The 23,074-nt window shown below is 46.5% G+C and overlaps 1 protein-coding gene across 3 annotated transcripts in view; it reads right to left on the minus strand.

Annotated features, from left to right (window-relative positions):
• Positions 1-18,473, minus strand: part of CALCOCO2 (calcium binding and coiled-coil domain 2) — a 29,231-nt gene extending 10,758 nt beyond the window's left edge. Inside the window, exons 1-7 of one of the 3 annotated variants that reach the window (XM_081884178.1) lie at positions 18,323-18,473; positions 7,478-7,677; positions 6,174-6,276; positions 5,859-5,992; positions 3,220-3,345; positions 912-1,070; positions 560-687 (exon numbers count right to left, since the gene is read on the minus strand). In XM_081884178.1, the coding sequence (XP_081740304.1) occupies positions 560-687; positions 912-1,070; positions 3,220-3,345; positions 5,859-5,992; positions 6,174-6,276; positions 7,478-7,669 (842 nt within the window). In that variant the 5' untranslated portion in view covers positions 7,670-7,677; positions 18,323-18,473. Of the gene's footprint in view, positions 1-559; positions 688-911; positions 1,071-3,219; positions 3,346-5,858; positions 5,993-6,173; positions 6,277-7,477; positions 7,678-13,668; positions 13,720-14,023; positions 14,148-18,322 lie in introns of those variants that run through there. The other 2 variants (XM_081884179.1, XM_081884180.1) reach the window with 2 other exon arrangements.
• Positions 18,474-23,074: the final 4,601 nt, after the last annotated feature.

Here is a 23,074-nt window from a genome sequence, read left to right on the forward strand (position 1 = left end):
GTCCCACTTGTTAAGAGCTCTAGACTTTCCTCAAGCCCCATTCTCCTCCCCTCTTTCACCATCTGGCTTAACTTCTTAGCCCCCATACATTGTTGTAACTAAGCCTAAGTATGCATCTTACTATATAATAAAATGTTAAGACTGTTGACCACCAATAGGCAGCTATGGCAACTCCAGCACAACAACAAGATGATGATGATGATGATATGCTACCCATCTGGCTGGGCTGCCCCAGCCACTCTGGGCGGCTCCCAACAAAATGTTAAAAACACAATAAAACATCATCCAGAAAACATCAAGCCCTGCTTACTCCCAAGTCCATACCTCCACTCTCTCACACTGAACTTAGGGCTCTCCATAAAGGCAGTGCCTCCATAAAGTGCAATGAATCTTGATGGTATAATGCAGACAAACAAATCAGTAATAAAATTACTGGCAGTTGCTTTGCTAATGTTAAGGAACAACTGGGGCCAGGAAAGAAAACTCTTTTGGATTTTGGAACTGCAAGACTATTGCCATTTAAGCCAACAAACTACAGAAGAAGAAAAAGTGCACTCACTGGAACAGTTCTTCGTCGGTGGAGCTGTTCTGTGTTTCCAGAGCTGCAAACTTCTGTTTGAGAATATTCACTTCTACCTCGAGATTCTCCTTGCTGCTCCTTAAAGTATCCAAGTTCCTCTGCAGATCCTGAAGAGTCAGAGACAGGAAGGTAAAACTGGAGAATCGGAATCACCCATTTCAGTGTCATAGGAAAACCAAATGTACTTCGTATTTACAAAGATGCAAATATACAATCGCCCACCATTCACCAGGCCGGTTCAAAACTTAAAGCTTATCTCCTCAAGATTCAAATGCTGCCTGCCACCCGCATTGATGATTACCTTCTACTCAACTGGCCTCTATATTTTTACCTCCTTTTCCTTTTGGAGTTCGATACTGTTTTCTGTAACTGCCGCCAACTCTGTCTGAGCTGAGGCCATCTGTAAAGCCTGCAGGTCCTGAGCTCTCTGGAGCTCCATGGTCCCAGTCTGCAACAAATGGACTTTATCTTCAAGCTCCTTTGCTTTTTCCTGGACACACACACACACACAGGGTGGGGAGGTGAGAACAGCGACTGTAAAATCTGAAGCCGGAGTTTAAATATTTATATGGGTACAACTGCAGCTTGAAGGATTCCTTGAACCAAGGAATGAAGAAAGCTCCTGCTTTTTCCAAAAACACTTGGGACCAAGCTACACCTGACGTTAACTTCATCTTTGCAACTAACCATGCATTATTATTATTATTTTATAAAAAGGAAAATTGCATCATCTGGTGGTGGAAAGAAGTGATTATAAGCGAGATAAAGAGCAGGCATGTGGGGGGAATTTAACCGTCTCCCCCTTCGCTGCTATGACAAGGAAAATCTCTCATCTGAATCTGCTATCTACATGGGATATCTGTGTGGCAACAGAGGTTTTCCTCTGAAGCATATACCTGTTACAGAGGAGAAAAGGGTTACATTCTCCCTCCATGCCTGCTCTGATCCCACTAGTGACCACTGCACCAAGATGGTGCAATTTGCAACTCTAAAAAACTTGCAGGACTAGATGCAAAGATGAAGTTAGCCTCATGTGTCGATTGTACCTTCTTCTTCCCCATCTTCATGTGCGTCAACATGAGCAAACGCCTTTGCTTTCTCACCAGCTTCTTGTAAGTTCTGCATCTTTTGGGTTGTATCCTGCTAAGTTATATTCAAAAAAGACCTACTGAAATCAGTGAAATTCGATTTGAGGGGCCATAGGTCCTCCATCTTCGGTCTACACTGACCGGCTGTGGTTTCGCAGGTTTCTCAGGCAAGAATATTTCCTAGTCTAGGGACTGAACCCAAGACCTTTTACGTGCAAAACATTTTGTTCTTTCCACTCAGTCCTTGCCAAAATTACTTCTGATGCACTAAGCAATCAGGATTAACCATACACATTTATCAAAATATATTCCTACTTTGGAGTGTGGGAAGAGCTTCAACTGGAGTAGTAGCCTTACGATGCACTGAAAAACCCATACAGGGGAGAAACCATATAAATGCATGGAATGGGGAAAGAGCTTTAGCCGGAGTAGCAAACTTAGGGTTTAATCACACTTACGTTTTGCCCTGCTCTTTCCAGGAACTTTAAAGCTCTGTGTCTGAGTGCTCTTTTTTTGTGCCCGTGAAAACCCACTCTTTAAAGCTGAAATGCAACCAATGGCAATTCGGGGTTTCTATGTATTTCAGTTTGCTCCAATTCTGCTTTAAAGAGCAGGTTTACGAGGGGAAAGCTCCAGGGCAAAGAGCATGCAACACAGAGCTTTAAAGTGTGCCTGGAAAGTGTGGAGGAAAGTTAAGTGTAGATAAGTCCTTACTTTACATTGCAAAAACGCACACACGGGAGAAGCCATTAAAATGCATGCGGTGTGGGAAAAGCTTTAAGGAGAAAAGCAGCCTCAGCTTACATCTACAAATACGCACTGCAGCACAAACCATTTAAACGCATGCTGTGTGGAAAGAACTTCAGTGTTAGCCTTACTTTGCAACTTCATACTAGACCACTGGTGGGCCGATGCAAAAAAAAATATTTATTAAATTTATATAACTCCCTTCATCAAAAGATCTCAAGGCGGTTCACAGAACACTTAGCAATGCATCATTTAGTATTTACTTTTAACTACTGATTTTATGCATTGTGCTTTTTTTAAAAAAAGTTGTTTTTAAATCTTGCCTTTCAGCGACCATTTTAATGTATATTTTATGCTCTTTGTAAACCACTTAAGAGGTTGTAATTACCATTCTGTGGTATACAAATGTTGTTAAAATAAATCTGCAAGTCCTTTATAGCTGCGGCAGTTTCTGCGGAGACTGACTTGCACTTATAAACATAATTCTATGGGAAGGAAGTCTATATAGAGTTATTTGATCCATACAGAGACCCCAGGCTCAGGGACTGAGTGTGGCCCTCCAGAACACTCCATCTGGCCCTTGAAATTCTCCCCAGACCACACCCCTCTCTTGCCCTGCTTCACAGCCTCCTTGCCTGGCTGGAATGTGTCCTTGAACTCTGATAATAATGTCTTACTTCCTGAATGGAAGAAAGGGAAAGGAAAGCAGCCCAGGACACAAACGTAAAATTTATATTAATTGCCCCGCCTACCAATGGCAACCATGCCCTAGTATTTGTGTGTGTGTGTGTGTGTGTGTCCTACCTCTGCTGCCTTGAGTTTCTCTTGTAGGTCCTCATTCTGGTTCTGAAGGCTTTTAAGGTTTTCCTTCAGTGTCTGGTTTTCCTGAAGCAAAGTTGTGTTTTGCTGCTCGATCTCCTCCACTTCTCCCTGGAAGAGCAAAAGGGAAAAAAGAATGCAGGTTTTTTTGGCAAGGTGCTCTGGGAAGAAGAGGAAGAGGAAGAGGAAGAGGAAGAAGAGAGACCAGAATCCATCTTGGGCAGGCTGGCTGAAGGCTGGCTGCACTGCTGTGGGAGACAAGTCGCTCTTGAAATAACCATGCTGTAAGATCTGACTCCCTCCATGCAGACTGAAGGTGTAAATAGGCGAATAAACCATATTTCTTAAAGCTACAACAGTCTCCGCCATGTCTCAATTCTCCAAAGGAACACAGACCCTGGGTGAGGGCCTGGAACCCCCTGGGCTCTTGCTATTGCTCATCAGAGAGTGGGGGTGGCACCCAACTTTTGTAACATTGCTCATCAACAGGCAGCACTTGGGCATCCTGGTCGCAGCTTTCCCCACTATTGTGCGCAAATGTCATGCAAAAGCCGTATTTTCTTTGCCTCTCTTGTTGGTGATGCGTATGTAGCCACCCATACAAAACTCTGCGACTAAAATATCAGCACGGCAAAGGCAAGTGGACCATAGCCAGGTTTAATTTCTTTCTCCCTTTTTGTTTTTTAAGAAGGAGGTCGACAGATGAAGCAGCACATGCCTCCGGACATCAGTCTCGGGCAAGTCAGCGTGTGACATAAGGAGGACTGAAAAAGGACCCTCCTGAGATCACAGCTGCTCACGGTGTCAAATGCTTTGATTAAGTCAAGGCACTTGACACTGTGAGCAGATGTGCTCTCTGGGGGCTCCCTTCTTAAAACTTGGCCGACTTGGAAGAGGATGTGTCAGCAGAATTTGATCTTCTCCACAGTCTGAAACATTGGAAAGCTTTGTTGCTTTTGACTCTACCCCCTTCAGCCCAAAGGGTTTTTTTGGGGGGGGAGGGCTATGTACACACCATACATTCAAAGCACATAGCTTTCCCCTCAAGGATCCTGAGAACTGCAATTTGTTAAGGGCGCTAGGAATTGTAGTTCTTTGGGAGGGGGAACTACAGCAACCCAGGATTCTTTGCGGGCCACTGAATGCTTTCAATGTATGATGCGTACGCTGCCTTGGCTTCTTAAATGCCTCCGTATTTCCCCATTCTGGCAGGGAAACCCCCTACCTGAGAAAGCACCTCACTTGCAGCACCATCTCTCCCTGTTCCTCCCGATCCCTCTTCTTCCACAAAGGTAAAGAGGTAAAGGTACCCCTGACTGTTAGGTCCAGTCACGGACAACTCTGGGGTTGTGGCATTCATCTCGCTTTATTGGCAGAGGGAGCCGGCATACAGCTTCCGGGTTATGTGGCCAGCACGACTAAGCTGCTTCTGGCGAACCAGAGCAGTGCACGGAAACACCGTTTACCTTCCCGCCAGAGCGGTACCTATTCATCTACTTGCACTTTGATGTGCTTTCAAACTGCTAGGTTGGCAGGAGCAGGGACCAAGCAACGGGAGCTCACCCTGTCGCAGGGATTCAAACTGCCGACCTTCTGGCAAGCCCTAGGCTCTGTGGTTTAGACCACAGGGCCACCCGCATCCCTTTCTTCCACAAAATGTTAACCTTAATCCAGGTGTGCCCAAACTTTTTTCTAAGAGGGCCAGATTTAATGAAGTGAACATATGCGTGAGGGCCGACCAAAGTTGTTCACTTTTTTTAGGATTGAAGTTATTGACCTTTTGGGGGGATTTTACCCAAAGGGGGGATTTTTTAAGAATTTGAATTGTTGACCTTTATTTTGGATTTTACCCCAGGAAGGAGCTGCCTGTGGGGGCCGGATTAAACCAACCAGCGGGCCGGATTAGGCCCCCAAAACAGACTTTGGACATGCCTGCCTTAATTCCTTGGTGCCTTATTCAAAACAAAGCCTAGGTACACAATAGCCACATTTATGCCTAATCAAACCCCCTGTCCCCATTTGTCCTCTTCAAAGACTGTAAGCTCCTTGGGGCAGGGCCCTTTTTTGCTCATGTGTATTTTTCAAGTGCCACCGATACTGGTGGCCTTGCGTCTCAAGTACAGAGGAAAAAAGAACACTTGCAGGAGAGTACAGAGGCAGAGCAGGATTGCTTTTCCATATGGCTTCTCTTCTCGGCTGCTTCGCTGCCTTTTAAAGCAGCGCTGGAGATTGACTCGTCTGCATTAACTACTCACACATAAAACATAAAAAGCAAAAAGCCCTCGGAGAGGTTGGGGCTTCAGCCTGGGATCTTCTACATACAAAGCACTGTGGTTTTATCACATATAGGAACTCACAGAGATAGTCACTAGAGGTTACTGTAAGGGCACAGATCTCACCTATAGGATAGCATGGAGCACTCCCTTCCCTGCTCTGAAAATTAGCCTACCGCACGATGCAGTGTGAGCCACATGCAGTGTACAGTGAGGCATCATGTTCAGACTATGCATAGTGACAAAGGCAGAAGAAGGGAACAGACAAGGAGCCATAATGGATTGGTAGAGGCTTGGGAATGTCGCAAATGAGCCACTACAAAGCGCAGGGGACAAACGAAGGAAGCGAACCTGCGTGGTAACCACCAACATGTCATCCTCGGTCTCTGCACGGAACTGGAAGGGGACGCTGGCTCCACGGACAAGGCCATCCTGGTCCACGTAACAAAACTGGTAATATTCATCGTCCTTTGGCAGGTAGTAGGCTGAAAGAATAAAAAAAGCCACATGTCATTTTTAACTCCTTCAAGCATGCAAAGCTAACATAGGAAGTTGACTTCTACCTGGTCAGACTTATTGCACTGAAGTTTATTTATTTTTTAGCATGCAAACAATGCCTATTTCAAGAAATAACACCACCCAACTCCTTCCCTTCCTGCCACAGACCTTTAAAGAGCACCTCCTGAATTTCGTCGTCGCTGCTGTCGGGGTTCCTTGGCAAAGGTGCCCACACAAACGTGAAGTATTCGCGAGCGGTCTTCCACCCCACCTGCAAAATCAAAATATGTGAGTGGGATCCTTCAACGAACCGAGAAACAGGCCAGGAGTAGTGACAGTTTGACAAGCTGTCTTCTTTGTGCTCTAATCCAGTGCACTAAAAGCAGCCTGTTCTAAAACAAGGGACGTATTTACACAGCAGGTTTACACAATAGCGTAGCTAGGGGGCAGGGCATCCCCGGCGGCACTTATCTATGGGGGCAGCCTGCTGGAGCCCAAGGTGGCGTGCAAGTCCAGGTGCCCCAGAGCCCAGCATGCCGCTCCTTAAAGTAGCATGGCCCAGGATGGTAGCCGCTGGGTTTACAGGACAAATATACAGTGGTACCTCTGGATGCGAATGGGATCTGTTCTGGAGCCCCATTCACACCCTGAAGAGAATGCAACCTGCATCTGCGCGGGTCGTGATTTGCCGCTTCTGCGCATGCACGTGAAATCATTTTGAGCGTCTTCGCATGCGCGAGCGGCAAAACCCGGAAGTAACGCGTTCCGTTACTTCCGGGTCACCGCAGAGCGCAACCCGAAAAAGCTCAACCTGAAGCAACTTTAACCCGAGGTATGACTGTATCACGTGTCCACACAGAAGAAGAAAGTCCAACTAAAAATTGTCAGGACATCATCCTTAAACCAGTTTATTAACAACAACAACAACAATTTCTCTCTCACTCTGTTGAGATCTCAAGCAAAAGAATTCACAGCACTCCCCAGCAGATTATAATTCCCAGGATTGCTTGGGTGAAGCCGTAACAGTGAAAATGTTACAAAACTGGTATTTGTAATGTACAAACACTTGCAATGTTATGCACACTTGGCTCCAACAAATACATCATTCTGCTTCCCTCTAGGAAAGGAAAACATTCACGCACAGACACAATTTAATTTCTTAATAGCACTTGAAGGTTTTTAATTCTTTTTTAAGGAAAAAAGTGCATATGCAACCATCCAAGATCTAAGCTCTCCCAGTGTAGAATAGCTTCCTGATAACCTCACCCTGCCTCAGCCAATCAGCTATTATCTCTCCTCCTTCCCCCTCTGACAAACCCCTCAGCTTTCTGGAAGAACTCCGTCCAGAGAACAGTATCTCCTCTGAAGCTTTATAACCCTGCTTTGACTGCTGTGTTATACAGCAAGAGATTGCAATTTATCATAAGCCAGTTCCAATGTCCACGGTGCGCCGCACATGACAGCAGACTTACCCTGAATATGCCCACCCAGTCCTTGCGGCGTGGGGTGATGTGCCGAGAAATGTTGTAATGGCAAGTTATATCTGCTCCAGGGACATAATATTTGTCTATGTCTGTGAAGATGACCTGATTGAAGGCACGGCAGTCCAGCAGGACGGCAGAAGTGGGAGGCTCCTCCGAATTGTTACATAATGCAGCTTCCATCCCGGATTCTGTAAAAAGGACAATGAGGGGAAAACAGAAATGGAAAAAAAGAAAACAAAAAAGAAAACCAAGGGCAGTTAAAAACAACCACAGCTAATTTTGACCTCAGGATGTCATCTCAACTGTATCTTAACAACAAGATATTCACGGCACTGGAGGAATTTTGCCCAATAAAACATTGCTGGCATTGAACACAGGAGCAAAGGAAAGGTTACAGGGCAGGGAAAGGGAATGTTAACCCTACAGTAGGAAAAACACCATTGCCCAAATCCCATCCTTTTTCTTGTAAGGGACCAACTACATATTTGCATGTGGATCCCCAACATTGTTGAGATAAATAACAACAGTAGTAGTTGTAGTTTGGGGAGGGAGAAAGGTGATTTGTTGGAGAAATAAAGAGGGGAGGCGGTGTGCTATCCCTTTCCCACCCACCACTTCTCTGCTCAAAATTACCTTTCCATCAACTCTGTGGGATGTATGTATCTCTTCCAGTGTATGTGTTTGATAAAAAGGTAAAGGTAAAGGACCCCTGGGCTGTTACACCCAGTCAAAGGCAACTATGGGGTTGCGGCGCTCATCTTGCTTTCAGGCTGAGGGAGCCGGTGTTTGTCCACAGACAGCTTTCCGGGTCATGTGGCCAGCAAGACTAAACCGCTTCTGGCACAACGGAAGACCATGACGGAAACTAGAGCACATGGAAACGCCATTTACTTCCCCATCACAGCGGTGTGTTTGGAACCTCACACAGCTGGGATGTGCGTGTATGAAGCAGTGACAAAGACTGAGCTACAAATCAATGAGTGCCTTGTTTTATACCAGGCCTCTGTAATGATGTCACTAGGGCTATATTCACACCATACACTCAAAGGACTAGGGTACCACTGTAAACATTCAGCGCTTCCCCCAAAGAATTCTGGGAGCTGTGGTTTGCTAAGGGTGCTGAGACCTGTGCAGAGCTTGTCTGAGGGATGGGGCGGGAGCCCCTGGTCGTCTAGGAGGCATGTGGCATTCTTGGCATGACAGCCAAGTTGGGACGCAAGTGGCACTGGGGTCTAAACCACTGAGCCTCTTAAGCTTGACCATCAGAAGATCGGCGGTTCGAATCCCTGCAACAGGGTGAGCTCCCCTTGCTCTGCCCAGCTCCTACCAACCTAGCAGTTCGAAAGCACCCTAGTTCAAGTAGATAAATGGGTACCACTCCGGCGGGAAGGTAAACGTTTCCATGCCCTCTGGCTTCCATCACAGTGTTCCGTTGCACTAGAAGTGGTTTAGTCATGCTGGCCACATGATCCAGAAAGCTGTCTGTGGACAAACGCCAGCTCCCTCGGCCTGAAAGCAAGATGAACGCCGCAACCCCATAGTTGCCTTTGACTGGGTTTTTTTTTTTTACCCAGCTGCCCCTCGCCCTACATGGGCGTGGGAGACCCCCGTTCCCCTCACAGAGCTACAAATCCCAGAGTTCCCTGGGAAGAGGAATTGTTTGTTAATCCACTCTGGGAATTGTAGCTCTGTGAGGGGAACGGGGGTCTCCTAAATACAGTTCCATCCTCAACAACTCGCTTGGGCTGCCTGCCAACTGCCTGCCGGCTGCTTTCTGTCACCACACTGCAGTTGGCATGGCTGTCTACTGGCGGCCATGTGAACTTCAGTGTGACCACAATTTTTCTCACGGAAATGTAGTGTACGTGAGCACACTCCTTTTGTTATTGTTGTTCTCTTCCTCCACAGATCAGACTGAAGGCTCGTATCTGAGCATAGCTGTCCGCATTCTCGACAAGTCTAACATGCACGCGACACATTTCTGGAGGCTGGCAGTACCAACATGGGAACTGCCCTCATGACTCACCAGACCCATGTACATTTCATTCAGATGTTACTGGAGCAGGATTGGGTGTGGAGCAGGATTGGATGAAATAGCAGTATAGCCACATGAATTGGCCTTAAGTTTCTTTTATAGTTAAAGATGGAAAGGCGGAGAGCAGTAACATGTCGGGCAAAGGCAAACATGAGCATGCCAACTTGGTTATTTCATGATGTCATTTGCTGACCTGAGTAAACAGGGCAAGCCCATGGACAAACAATAAATTAAATAAGGTTATCTATAATGGGCACCAGTGTACTCTCCAAAGTCCAACTTGTTGACTAGTGAGGTGTTCTATGGAAATGGTTATTACCACAAGACCAGGGGAAACAGTCTCCTCAGGTAGCAGAGTTTAAGCATTATTATAGCAGTGATGTGGAGACCGGTAAATTTGTCCCACAGTGCATAATCCACTGGGGATATTTTCAACTGGGCGAGAATTATCCTGGTGGGTTACAACCTACTCTTCCTTTACACTAATTGAAATCTTCAGTTCCCCAAACACCACTAACTGTTTGTCTAAAATAATATCACAGACAACAATTCAAGGGAACCTCCAAAATTTGCAGAAGTACATATAAACCCACACAAATCATTCTGGGGAGGGGGGAGCAGGGGAATCAAAAGGAGCCAAATTACCCCTGAACAGCCCAATGAGGACTGATTGAATGTGCTCAAGAGGGCACCGAATGCTGAAGCGTCAGGAGTGGGGGAAATGGAAAACCCAAGACAAATAGAACAGAGTTTCTAAGAAGACGACACAGCTGATTGCTACTGTTAAACGCTCTACACGGCAACAGGCCCTATTTCCCCCCTCTATTTCCTGACTTCAAGGCCAATGTTTATTTAGCCAAAATGGCACCACCCATGCACTGTGGGGAGGCTTTCCTCCTCTAAGCAGCCCCTGCTCCAAGGAGGGGGGATTTTTGAAAGTGCAAATCAGCCCAGTTGATAGCTAAGCCATAATTTCAAAGGTCCCCCCCCCCTCTTCTCACACCCAATAAATGTTTTGTTACACTTGCAGACCTTCCTACGAAAGCTTATACCAAGAACAAACTTAGTTGGTTTCTAAGGTGCTACCGGACAATTTTTTATATATATTTCGACTGCATCAGACCAACACGGCTACCTATCTGAATCTAGACCTTCCTTGTGTTAATTAGCAGAAAGGGAGCGTCTTTGGTGCACACCAGCTAAAATGCTGACTCAAGCCAGGGTAGCCAAGATGGAGCCTTCCAGGTGTTGTTGAACTACCAACTCCCATCATCCATGCTGGCTGGGACACATGGGGGCTGGAGTTCAGCATCATCTATAGGCTACCATGTTGACGCCTTCTGTCTTGGGCCAATCCAAAATAAAATATTCTCTCGGGTGCTTCAGGAGCAACCTGATCAGTTCCTGGCCAGTCACCAGAGAGGAGGAGCTCTCTCTCCCCAGACAGCTTTCCCAATTCCATGAAAGCAGAGGCACGAGGTCCCTGGCTGATCCTCATAGCAGCGGAAGAGCAGCAAGACATGACCGCTCCAGATAACAGAGAGAGAGGGCATACAGGGTGAAGGAAATGGGTGGGGATGCCAGCAGCCAAATATGCATGATTTGTTTTTGATGCTCCGCTTTCTTGCATCACAATCAAGCCATGCTGGTCTTGATGACACCAATATTTAAATACCAGTACTTAAAAAGGGAGAGAGAGTGAGGGATTTCGGAACACTCACAGATCTCAAGTTGCACTGCACAGATCCATGCAAAAACGTTGCTTTTACTTTTAAATGTGGTGGGGATGTTTCTTAAGCCAATGTTTATGGAAAGAGAATACGGGAAGCTCTGAAGATTTCCAGATCTCTGTGATCACTTTCCCCACAGCTCCAACAAAGGCAACATTCCAGATAAGGCAACTTCATTAATCTTTTCAGAAATCTGTTCCATCTGCAGGTTCCCTGGTGTCTGGTGGTAGGATTTGGAGTTATTTATAGCAGAAATCTGAATAAACCGAGCCTGGAGGCGATATGCTTAGGGGACATTCTGTTCCACAAATCTGGGGATGAAGGGAAGTCCCCCATCTCAATTTGACGTGGCCTCAAGTTGTAATGCTGCTCCTTTTGCCTGCACACCCTGGAAAAATCCCCTAATAAAAGTCACAGGCAGCTGTCGACAGAAGCAGCCCTATGAGGAAAACATCTCCTCACATAGCCCCGCAGTGTGGCAGACCTTGGGTATCATCAAGGGCAGCAGAACAGCAGATGAACTGATTTGACCCACAGAGGACAACTCAGGGGACGTTCTCCTCCACAAGCTCTGCTGAAATTAACCCAGGATGTGATAAGAGTGCAGTAGTCCTGTTGCACAATTCCATTTCATTACAGTAGGAGTTGTGCTACTGGATTGCATCTTCATGTAGATATGTGTGCAAGGGTAACGTGTGGAGGGGAAAACAGCACTGACGGCCTCTTCACATCTTTAGAACTCCTGCTTCCTCACCCTAAGGGAGGAGTAGACAATGTAGTGCCCTCTAGTTGTCGAATTCCAACTCCCATCAGCCCCAGCCAGCATGGCCAATGGCCAAGGATAATGGGAATTGTATTCCAATGTCTGGAAGGTACCATGTTGGCTACCCTTCCCTGAAAAAAAACTGCCTCCATGAGCAGCTCTTAAGTCAAGGCAAGGCTGTAAGCCATGGGTAGGCAAACTAAGGCCTGGGGGCTGGATCCGGCCCAATCGCCTTCTAAATCCGGCCCACAGATGGTCCGGGAATCAGTGTGCTTTTACACGAGTAGAATGTGTCCTTTTACAGTGGTACCTCAGGTTATAAACACTTCAGGTTACAGTCACTTCAGGTTAGACTCCGCTAACCCAGAAATAGTACCTTGGGTTAAGAACTTTACCTCAGGATGAGGACAGAAATCGCGTGCCAGCGGCATGGCGGAAGTGGGAGGCCCCATTGGCTAAAGTGGTACCTCAGGTTAAGAAGGGTATCAGGTTAAGAACGGACCTCCAGAACGAATTAAGTTTGTAACTGAAGGTACCACTGTATTTAAAATGCATCTCTGGGTTATCTTTGGAGCCTGCCTGGTGTTTTTACATGAGTAGAATGTGTGTTTTTATTTAAAATGCATCTCTGGGTTATTTGTGGGGCATAGCAATTTGTTCATTTCCCTTCAAAATATAATCTGGCCCCCCATAAGGTCAGAGGGACAGTGGACCGGCCCCCTGCTGAAAAAGGTTCCTGACCCCTGCTAAGCCCTCCAGATATTGTTGGACTTCAGTCCCTATCAGCCTAAGGCAGCATGGCCAATGGCTAGCGATGATGGCAGTTGTAGACCAGCGGTATCAAGAGAGCTACAGGTTTCCCACCGTTGCCTTAGACTGTGGATGGAAGGAAGGGAACAAAGAAGAAGTCCCCAATTTCTGGAAGACATGTGTTGCCAAAGAAGTCATTTCCTCATCAAGGTTGTTGATGTTTCCTGTGCATCCCTCCTGTGCTCCAGTAAGCATTTGTTGGCTTAGCCAGGGGAGCCAGCATGGTCTAACAAGTATAGAGGGTCAGCCTAGGACCTGGGAGACACAGGTTCAAATCCTGATCAACTACAAAACTCGCTGGGTTGAGTTGCTGCTTCTCAGCCTTACTTAATTCACAGGGTTGTTGAGAGGATAAAAATGAGGAGGCGTGGCATATACACTACCCTGAGCTCCAGGTAAAGGTAAAGGTAAAGGGACCCCTGACAATTAGGTCCAGTCGTGACCGACTCTGGGGTTGCGGCGCTCATCTCACTTTATTGGCCGAGGGAGCCTGCGTACAGCTTCCAGGTCATGTGGCCACCATGACTAAGCCGCTTCTGGCGAACCAGAGCAGCGCACAGAAACGCCGTTTACCTTCCCGCTGGAGCGGTACCTATTTATCTACTTGACTTTGACGTGCTTTCGAAGTGCTAGGTTGGCAGGAGCTGGGACCGAGCAACGGGAGCTCACCCCGTCGCGGGGATTCGAACCGCTGACCTTCTGATCGGCAAGTCCTAGGCTCTGTGGTTTAACCCACAGCGCCACCCGCGTCCCTAAGCTCCATGTAGTAAACAGATAATAAAAAGAGAAGCAGAACAAAATAGAAAAAGGAGACGAGATACAGCACCCATCCTGCCCACACCTGTCTCTTGCTGAATAGTCTCTAGATCTCTTCCTTCTACTATCCCAGGACTTGAGAGCTCCCTGCAAGAGATTCAGATGCGTAACATTCTTCAGTACAAAGCAAAGCCAGTCCTTCTTTATGTGCTGCTCATTTCCATCCTCTTCTGAATAGGCAAACTTTGAGATAAACAGAGCTAACAGCCAGCTCTGCCGTTTCCTGGAATTGAGAAAGCATTTAACAGCATAGCCTGCCTAGAGCAGAACCACAATAGCCTGCAGCTTTCACTTTCCGTGTGTCACTGAGGAGCCGCACCCTATACGAGTTCCAGCAATTGTCTCTGCTGCAGGGTTTAGGAGACACACCTGCCACCTACCTGTGCCATAAGGCCATCAAATGCCGAGTCCAAGTCAAGTGGCAGAGCTTGGCAGAAGACAGCTGTGTACTTGTTTACTGCTCCAAGTGTGCCATAACAGCAGAACGGCGGGCGCAGAAATGAAGCCGGTGAAGCTTTCCCCATCCATGCCAGGAAAAGCTTCACTGGCCCCGTTTCTGAACAACTGCGCTTCAATATTTATAGAGCTATTGGGTGTTCAGTGAGGCAGAGAGATGCTGACTGACCGATCACTGAATGAGCTGCATGCCTGAGTGGGAATTTGAAACTGGGTCTCCCTGGTCCTAAACCAACACTTTACCTTCTAGCTCACACAAGCTATACTACTTGTTGGGGCTTCTCTTAAAGGCACAGGAGCAGATCCGCTGAAATGCCATAGTGATCTTACTGTAGAACAGGCATCAGCCCTAGCTAACAGGACCAGTGGTCAGGGATGATGGGAATTGTAATTAATTAATTAATTAATTAATTATTAATAGTTTATTATTTATACCCAGCCACTCTGGGCGGCTTCCAACAAAACATTAAAATACAATAACCTATTAAACATTAAAAGCTTCCCTAAACAGGGCTGCCCTCAGATGTCTTCTAAAAGTTTGGTAGTTATTTTTCTCTTTGACATCTGGTGGGAGGGCGTTCAACAGGGCGGGTGCCACTACCGAAAAGGCCCTCTGCCTGGTTCCCTGTAACTTGGCTTCTTGCAGCAAGGGAACCGCCAGAAGGCCCTTGGCACTGGACCTCAGTGTCCGGGCAGAACGATTGAGGTGGAGATGCTCCTTCAGGTATACTGGACCGAGGCCATTTAGGGCTTTAAAGATCAGCACCAACACTTTGAATTGTGCTTGAAAACATACTGGGAGCCAGTGTAGGTTTTTCAAGACCGGTGTTATATGGTCTCGGCGGCCGCTCCCAGTCACCAGTCTAACTGCCGCATTCTGGATTAGTTGTAGTTTCTGGGTCACCTTCAAAGGTAGCCCCACATGGAGCGCATTGCAGTAGTTCAAGCGAGAGATAACCAGAGCATGCACCACTCTGGCGAGACAGTCTGCAGGCAGGTAGGGTCTCAGCCTGCGTACCAGATGGAGGGCCGGGTTTGGGGGTGCCTGCTGTAGAACAAAGCATGGATTGTGAAGTAGCTTTCATATACCTAGACAGCTGGGGGGGGTCAATCCAGAACTAGTGTAGAGAAACCAAAGCATTAGTTGCATATTGCTGTGCTGGCACATCAAAAGGCCACACAAGGAATTCCAATCAATCAACTGCTTTGCAAAATCAAAAATTCAGACATCTGAATAATCTGAGCCAGCAAGGGACATGCTTGGAGGACATGCTGTTCCACCAATTTGGGACGCATGGAAAGTCCCCATCTCAATTCAACTTGGCCTCTAGTTGTCATGTTTCGCATTTTCCTGCACAACCAGAAGAAAATCCCCTACTAACAGTCACAGGCAGCTGTGGGCACCAGCAGCCCTATGAGGATGACTTTTCATGTAGCCCCATGGTGCAGCACATTTTGGAGATCATCAGAGGCAGCAGAGTGGAAGACAGAGCAATCTGTCCCAGGGAGTACAATTCTGCAGAAGCCCTGCTAGAACCAGCAATTAGAGGACTCAGCCTTGTAAATATCCCTGCAAAAATTATTAGCCTACAAGGCTGTTTTTATTACTAGCCTTCTAGTAAACTGCATCTCCATGTTGGCTGCAGAGGAAGGAAAGCCACCTTCTTCCATGGCCAGCATGGAAACATAGGCTGTTGGATTCCATTTATGGCTAGCAGGTGAATTGCCAAATAGAAGGTTGGCTCCACCTATATCTAAAGCAACCTTGACAAGCATTTAAGAGCCCCCCTCTTCCTAAGTTTCCAACAGCTTCCCTTTCAGTAGCTGATTTCATTGCCCGAGTATTCTTAGAATTCTCGTTTTGAATGGTGTTTGGGGATTTATTTGGATGTTTGTCTATAGATGGGGAAACAGAAACAAGTTCTTAGGCCAGTCAGGAAACAGCCCAAATGCTCTCTTTACCCAAGCTGCCAAGTGGGCTTCCCCACGCTTTGCCTGCTGAAATAAAGCATGCTGATTGTTTTGGTCAACAGGATGTCATGGAGGAACATGAAAGGGGGAAGGTAAACAAAGAGGTCTAGAAAGGGAATAAAGGCTATGAGAGAGACAGTGGTTTCAGTCTAGAAAGAATCCAGAGGATTCAAGTAGTTGTGGGGTGGGGAGGAGAGGTCCACAACAGTGCAAGCTGAAAATATGTTTGCTAGTAGTGGTTAATAGCATCACTGCTAACTTGCAAGCATCTACAGTGGTCTTATTTAGCTACATTAGCATCAAGCCTTTATTATCATGCTCTATGGCATTCAAAAGTACTTCAAGCAATCCCAGCCACCCTTACAAAAAAAAAGATAGTCCTATATCCATATTGCAGGTGTGCAGGGTAGAATAAAAGCTACGAGAGTGGCTTACCTAATACCACTTAGCGAACTCATGGAAGAGGTTAGATTTTAACCAGTGAACTTAACCACTACATTATAGGAAGTAACTTATGCAGTATATGAACGATCTATGAAAGTGTCGGAGCTTCATAATTGCTGAAATTGTAGGTGGAAAGAACGCGGAGGGCAGAGACTTGCTTTGTTAAATATGAAAAATGTTTTCGGTAATCACGAGTTACACATCCTACTATACCGGCCGTTGGTCCTGTGTGTTCTGTGCTGACTAACAAGGAATCTCCGAGATCTCAGGCAGAGATTTGATATGTGGGATTAAGCCCAGGTCTTCACACACACACACACACACACACACACACACACACGTGCTGCTTCTGAATTCACAGCCCTCCTCATAATGCTTCATATATATTCTTGCAGTAAAACAACAGTACTGCAAGACAGGCAAGATTGAGGGTCAATGCTGACACATGGCAACTTGCAACGTTTACAACGGAAAAGATATTTGACCCTGGACTTTCCAACTCATATGCTTATTCACTACGCCACACTGCGTCTTATACATTCTTGTTTCTGTTTCTTTTCAAGTTGCTTCCAGATTACCAGCTCCAGCAGTAATGTACTGCTGCAGTAACACACCACCCCAATGCTTCTGTTGGGGGACATTACATATTTCCTGTGCTAGATGCCTAATTATTTTTAATAAGTGGGGGGACGAATGCTTCCCCAGAAAGCATTTCCTTTTAACTTTGCAACTTGAGGCTCGGCATGCAAGTTACACAAAGGCGATCACACACTGTTTAAACATGTCACAAGCTGTTCTGCAACGCGACAGAACCAACACGAATATTCCATTCCAAACGCGTAAACGATGTTGTGACTGTAATAATGTATTTAATGCCTTACAGCAGGGATAGGCAGCGTGGTGCCTTTCAGATGCCAGGGAACACCACCGGCCCCAGCCAGCATGGCCAATGGCCAGAAATGATGGGAGTTATAGGGTACCACATTGCTACCCCTGCTTTAGAGGCTGGATTACACTTATTGACAATTTAGATATGGGGTCCAAGTGCATGCCCTTATTTCTTCTCACAGAACTGAACGGTGTGACATTAACTCTTATGGGGAAAAGAACGTCATGCTGGGCAGCCTCAAGGAAAGAGGACTTCTAACACGGCTAAGATACTTACAAGCCCTTCTTCACCACCCATCATAATGATGGATATTTTACAGGTAACCTTTTCCAACACTACCTCACTTTAATACAAACAAAGAATCTTGTTACCCCAACCCACAACTTCTTTTATCCTAAAAGCTCCCATCAGACACTGTCAGGGCTGGTGAGCTTTCCAAACTGTGTGTCGCGACACGTTAGTGTGTTGGCTGCAGTGTGTAGGTGTGTTGCTCAAACGTTCCCCATGCTTCTCCCGGGACTGGAAATGGCTTAGTTTAACCTCCGGCTTGCTAGTAAAACCGAATTAGTGCATCACGAAATGGTGCATGTCTAAAAAGCATGTCACCGACATGAAAAATTTGGAAAGCTCCAATCTAGACGTAGCCTGATCAAGTGAAAGATTGCTTCCTCTGTGTACTGGCGAAGCAAAACACAAGGCAAGCGCATGACTTAAGATTGCAACCGGTTGCCATCACCGCCTGACCTCCTTCCTGCACTTAGCAGCCCCAGTGCGCAGCTAGCTCTCTTCCTCAATGTGCGACACACTTTATAAAATAAATCAAACTACCCCCTTCCCAGTCCCAGTCGGCAAAGGGCGCCGCTCAGGAAAGAGATGACTTGTTGCTAAGAGTCGGGGTAACTCTTAACTGCCTACTCACCCTTCCAAGTGGCGAAGAAGCCAAACAGCCTCCTTCCTAGCGATGCGAGAATCTACAGGACAGATCAGTTGCTACTTCCTACTAAAACAGAGAAGCTGACGCTGATTAGCAAAGGGGAGAAACTTGATACTCTCAGTCATCGGACAGCCCCTAGCCTGGAAACTTACAGCTGAAGGCACCACCCTTTGCAGGGAATGCTGGGAAGTGTAGTTCTGTGAAGCAGTGGAGAGAGAGAGAGAGAGAGAGAGAGAGAGAGCGCGCGCGCGCGCGCTCTTCAACGCCTGAAGCCCTTTGCGAGCCAAGCTGCTTTCCAAGGCTTATCCACACTTCCTCTTGCCTTGTTGCATTCCCCCAGGGAAAACGGTGCTTTAGATTCAATTGGAGCAAAAGGCAGTTCAGCTTATAACTGGATAGTCCTGAGAGTGTCACTGGTGAATATTGGTAGTCAGTGTGGGGCAGAAAGGAGAAGGAACCAGTTTAAAACCAGGTGCCCACCTTCACAAATGGAAGGTGCTTCTCAGATGACATTGAGCGAGTGGCATTTGCTGGTTGTGCATCTAAACAGAATGACGATCTTCCACTGAACAGTTGTGGGAAACTGCCTTACACCCAGTGCTCCATCTGGTTCAGTACTGTCAACACTGGCTGGCAGCAGCTCTCCCAAGGTTTCAGAAAGGGAGCCTCTCCTTGCCTTACTTAGAGATGCCGGATGCTCTACCAATGAGCTATGACTAAGCCTGCAACTAGATAACACATTTATCTGGAATTTATCTTCTGAATAAATGTGCACAGGATTACTCTCCTTAGGACATTTATGAAGTCGAATAGACATTTAATTAAAAATAAATCTGATTTAATTAAGTGGGATTTCCTTCCCAAGTACATATGAACAGGTTCTGGTGAAAATGCCCAAAGGCATACAGCTTTTCATTGGCTTTATAAATGTGAAGAATTCTAATGAGGTTTTTATAGGCCAGTCTTAATTACATTTATTCAAAAGTAAGTCCCACTGAGTTTAACACACAGATTAAAAAACATAAATGGAAAGAGGCATTAACTTATTGTCTCTATAGTCAATTGATGGGGTTCCATTGGCAAAGGCATTTTTATATCCTCTCCCCCTACCCCCGGTGAAAGTGAGGGCAGCCCATAGAAATCAATGCAGAAACCTAAGCTGTTAATATAGCTGTGATTACATAGCCGTGTGATCTCCCATGAAAAGAAAGGTCCAGGAGAGGAGCTGCTGCTTTTCCTCACTCGGGAATGGTTTGGCATGAAATTTGAACAGCAAAATCCTATGAATATATACTGAGAAGTAAATGCAACTGAATTCAGAAGTAAATGGAAGTGGAACTTGCTCCCAGGTAAATGTGTACAGGTTTACAACCTACATTATTTTTTAAAGTCCTAAGTTTTAGATAATTGCCACGGCTGTGCAAATTTCACAACCAGTTCAGTCCATTTCCCATCATATAGCAGGTTGTGGGAGTAGAGGCTGTTAACACAGTGGCAATGTAAAGCTATGTTGGTACTGAACACAGGTTGGTACTGAAGCTAAGTGATTTACAACAACCCGGCGGCACTGTCAGCCTTGTTATATCCTTATTGCAGGTTGGGGGTGGAGTGTCAGGCTGAGGCAGAATACAGTGGTACCTTGGTTTACAACCATAATCCGTTCCGGAGGTCCGTTTGTAAACCAAAACAGGTTGTAACCCAAGGCACGGTTTCGCCAATGGGGCTTCCCCCCAAAAAATTTGTTCGTAATCCAAAAAAAGGGGGGGGGTTTGTAATCCAAAGAAAGGTTGCAAACTGGGACACGCACTTCCGGGCTTGACATGTTTGTAATCCAAAACGTATGCAAACCAAGACGTATGCAAACCAAGACGTATGCAAACCAAGGTACCACTGTACAACAACTCTGCAAAACAGTCCAGCTTTAACACTACAGATCGAAGTACTTCAAGTCAAAAATCACCCATACAGAATACCAGTCAAGCTGTAGCAAAGGTCAGTCTCCTTAAATTGTGCACCCAAACTTGCACCCTGCCAAAATTCAGCATTCAGTTGCACAAAGAAATCTTGTGTTTCATGACCTTGTGTGCAGTCACATTACAGCTTTAAATGTCCAACTTTTTTAAAAAAAACCCGCACACAAAACCCACATTTTCTCATTTCTATCCTGGAGAAGAGAAAAGAAACGTTCCAGAGCTGGCCCACCCATGAAGCTTGCTGAGGCAGTCGCCTCAGGTGGGGAAAGCTGGGAAGGGTAGCAAAGCCCTGCCCCGAAGCGCTTGCCACCTCTTGATTTGTTGCCCACCTTCTCCACTCTGGCCTCCTTTATTCTCCCCCACTGTCTTCAGCATACTGGGGCTTTCATGGGCCACCACCAGTTGCCTCAGACGACTGCCGTGGAGAGCGAAGGTGACAGGGATACCATGCTCTATTTTGTCTCAGGTGGCAAAACATCCTGAGCCAGCCCTGAAACATTCTATTGGAAGTGGAAACCAGACCTGTGTCTCAGTCTAGTACTTACAAGCCTGTGGTTAAATGGGACTTACTTTCTCATAATTATGCTTATGATTACAGCCGAGTCTTACAGACGTCCACTTTAAAGACATGCAGAATTCAGAATTGCAACCCCAGTGTCACCTGTGGAAACAACTTCTAAACTATGTACCGGTATCTACCTTGGGCAACCGCTCTCAAGAAAGGAGTTAACATTAACTGTTTCCAAAGAAGATAGGTTAATGTCTCCTCCTGCTGGTAGGTGCGTGGACCAACATATCTATCAATAAGATAACTATGGGAATTTTAATCTATGCCAAATAAAGTAGGAATGAGGAATTGGGCTTGACAGGGGTCTCAGTTTGGCCTGAGAAGGCATTCCTAGCAAACCATGCCCACATGCTCTACACCTGATGTCATAGGTGAGGTATGGGGCAGGTACTCAAGTAGCTACAAAGGAATTAGGGGCTTAAAGGGAGTTCCTGATTGCTCTTTTGCTGGAGCAAGGTATATCAACTGATGGGGTAAGTGGAGAGTTCAGCTTGCTCCAGGAGGTTTGTACAGAAACCGCTGCTGAAACAAAACTTTTAAAACTATATACAAGAAGGTAATGGATCTTTCTTCTGGAGATAGTATCGGTTTGACTGCTCTTTAAAGTAACATGGCAAATCTAGTTGCCAGCCAGAGTAATATGGAGTAAATTGGGTGTCTCCATGGTAGGGATGGAGGTGCAGGGACAAGAGGAGAGTCAGCTTAAACAGAAAACAGTATTTTCAAAGGAATTTACATTTTCAAAACCTGTTCACATGCTGAGCTCAGGTAGACTGAAGGGAAACAATAGGCTTAATTACCTTCCTCCCAAGATGAGGGGAGAGGAACTACCTAACCAAGCCTGGCAGGGAAGCCTGCTCTATGGTGCTAACCCCTTCATGCCTTAATTACCTAAGCACAGTGCTTTTCTTCTAGAAAAAAAGTGCCGATACTCACCATGAAGTTGTTATAGTTAAGTGTCACCCTTTTAACCAGTGCTTTTCTTCTAGAAAATAAGGTGCTGGCACTGTGTGCCCTTGAGGACCCCCCCCCCCAAAAAGCACTGCTTACATTGTTTAGACTCCAATCCTAGCCATGGCTACTCAAAATAACTCCCATTGGATTCAATGGGGCTTATTCTAAAACAAATGGGGTTGCAGTCTAAGACTGCGATCCTATCTGGGAAGCAAATCCCGCTGGAGACTATGGGGTTTACTAGACAGCCTGGCTCAGGCAGGTATCAAGTATCCCCTTGATAACTGAAGCAGTGATCCTCCTGTGAATGGGCCGCCACAGCTGCAACACCACCAATAAAGGGTCCGTTTCGACTCACACGCAATTCTCTTCAATGGAGCCAGCGCTCCACATCCACCAGAACATAGTGAGAGCTGGACCATAAAGAAGGCTGATTGCCAAAGAGTTGATGCTTTTAAATTATGGTGCTGGAGGAGACTCTTGAGAGTCCCATGGACTGCAAGAAGATCAAACCTCTCCATTCTGTAGGAAATCAGCCCTGAGTGCTCACTGGAAGGACAGATCCTGAAGCTGAGGCTCCAATACTTTGGCCACCTCATGAGAAGAGAAGACTCCCTGGAAAAGAGCCTGATGTTGGGAAAGATGGAGGGCACAAGGAGAAGGGGATGGCAGAGGATGAGAGGGTTGGATGGTGTTCTTGAAGCTACCAGCATGAGTTTGACCAAACTGCGGGAGGCAGTGGAGGACAGAAGTGCCTGGCGTGCTCTGGTCCATGGGGTCATGAAGAGTCGGACACGACTAAACAACAACAACAAAGCAGGCATAGGCAAACTCGGCCCTCCAGATGTTTTGGGACTACAACTCCCATCATCCCTAGGTAACAGGACCAGTGGTCAGGGATGATGGGAAGTGTAGTCCCAAAACATCTGGAGGGTCGAGTTTGCCTATGCCTGAACTAGAGAGATCAAGCTGCGTCCACGTTGGAGAGTATCATCCTTAAGTGCGCACTCATTAGGAACTCACAACCAATTCCCAGCAACGGAACAGCCAGCAAAGCAGACACGTGACGTGCCTGAATCTCTACACACGACACGGGCACGCGTAGTTTCTTCCACGTCACGAACTGAGGCGCGCCGCTCTCCGCCCCTCCCCGACACCACGTGACTCCTCGAGCGTTGCTTCGCCGCCGCGCAGTCACCTCCAGCCTGTCAAGAAAGAACAGAAGCACGTGACTCAACCCTC

Source organism: Podarcis melisellensis (assembly GCF_964234715.1).
Source record: "Podarcis melisellensis genome assembly, chromosome: 13".
Lineage (NCBI taxonomy): Eukaryota > Metazoa > Chordata > Lepidosauria > Squamata > Lacertidae > Podarcis > Podarcis melisellensis.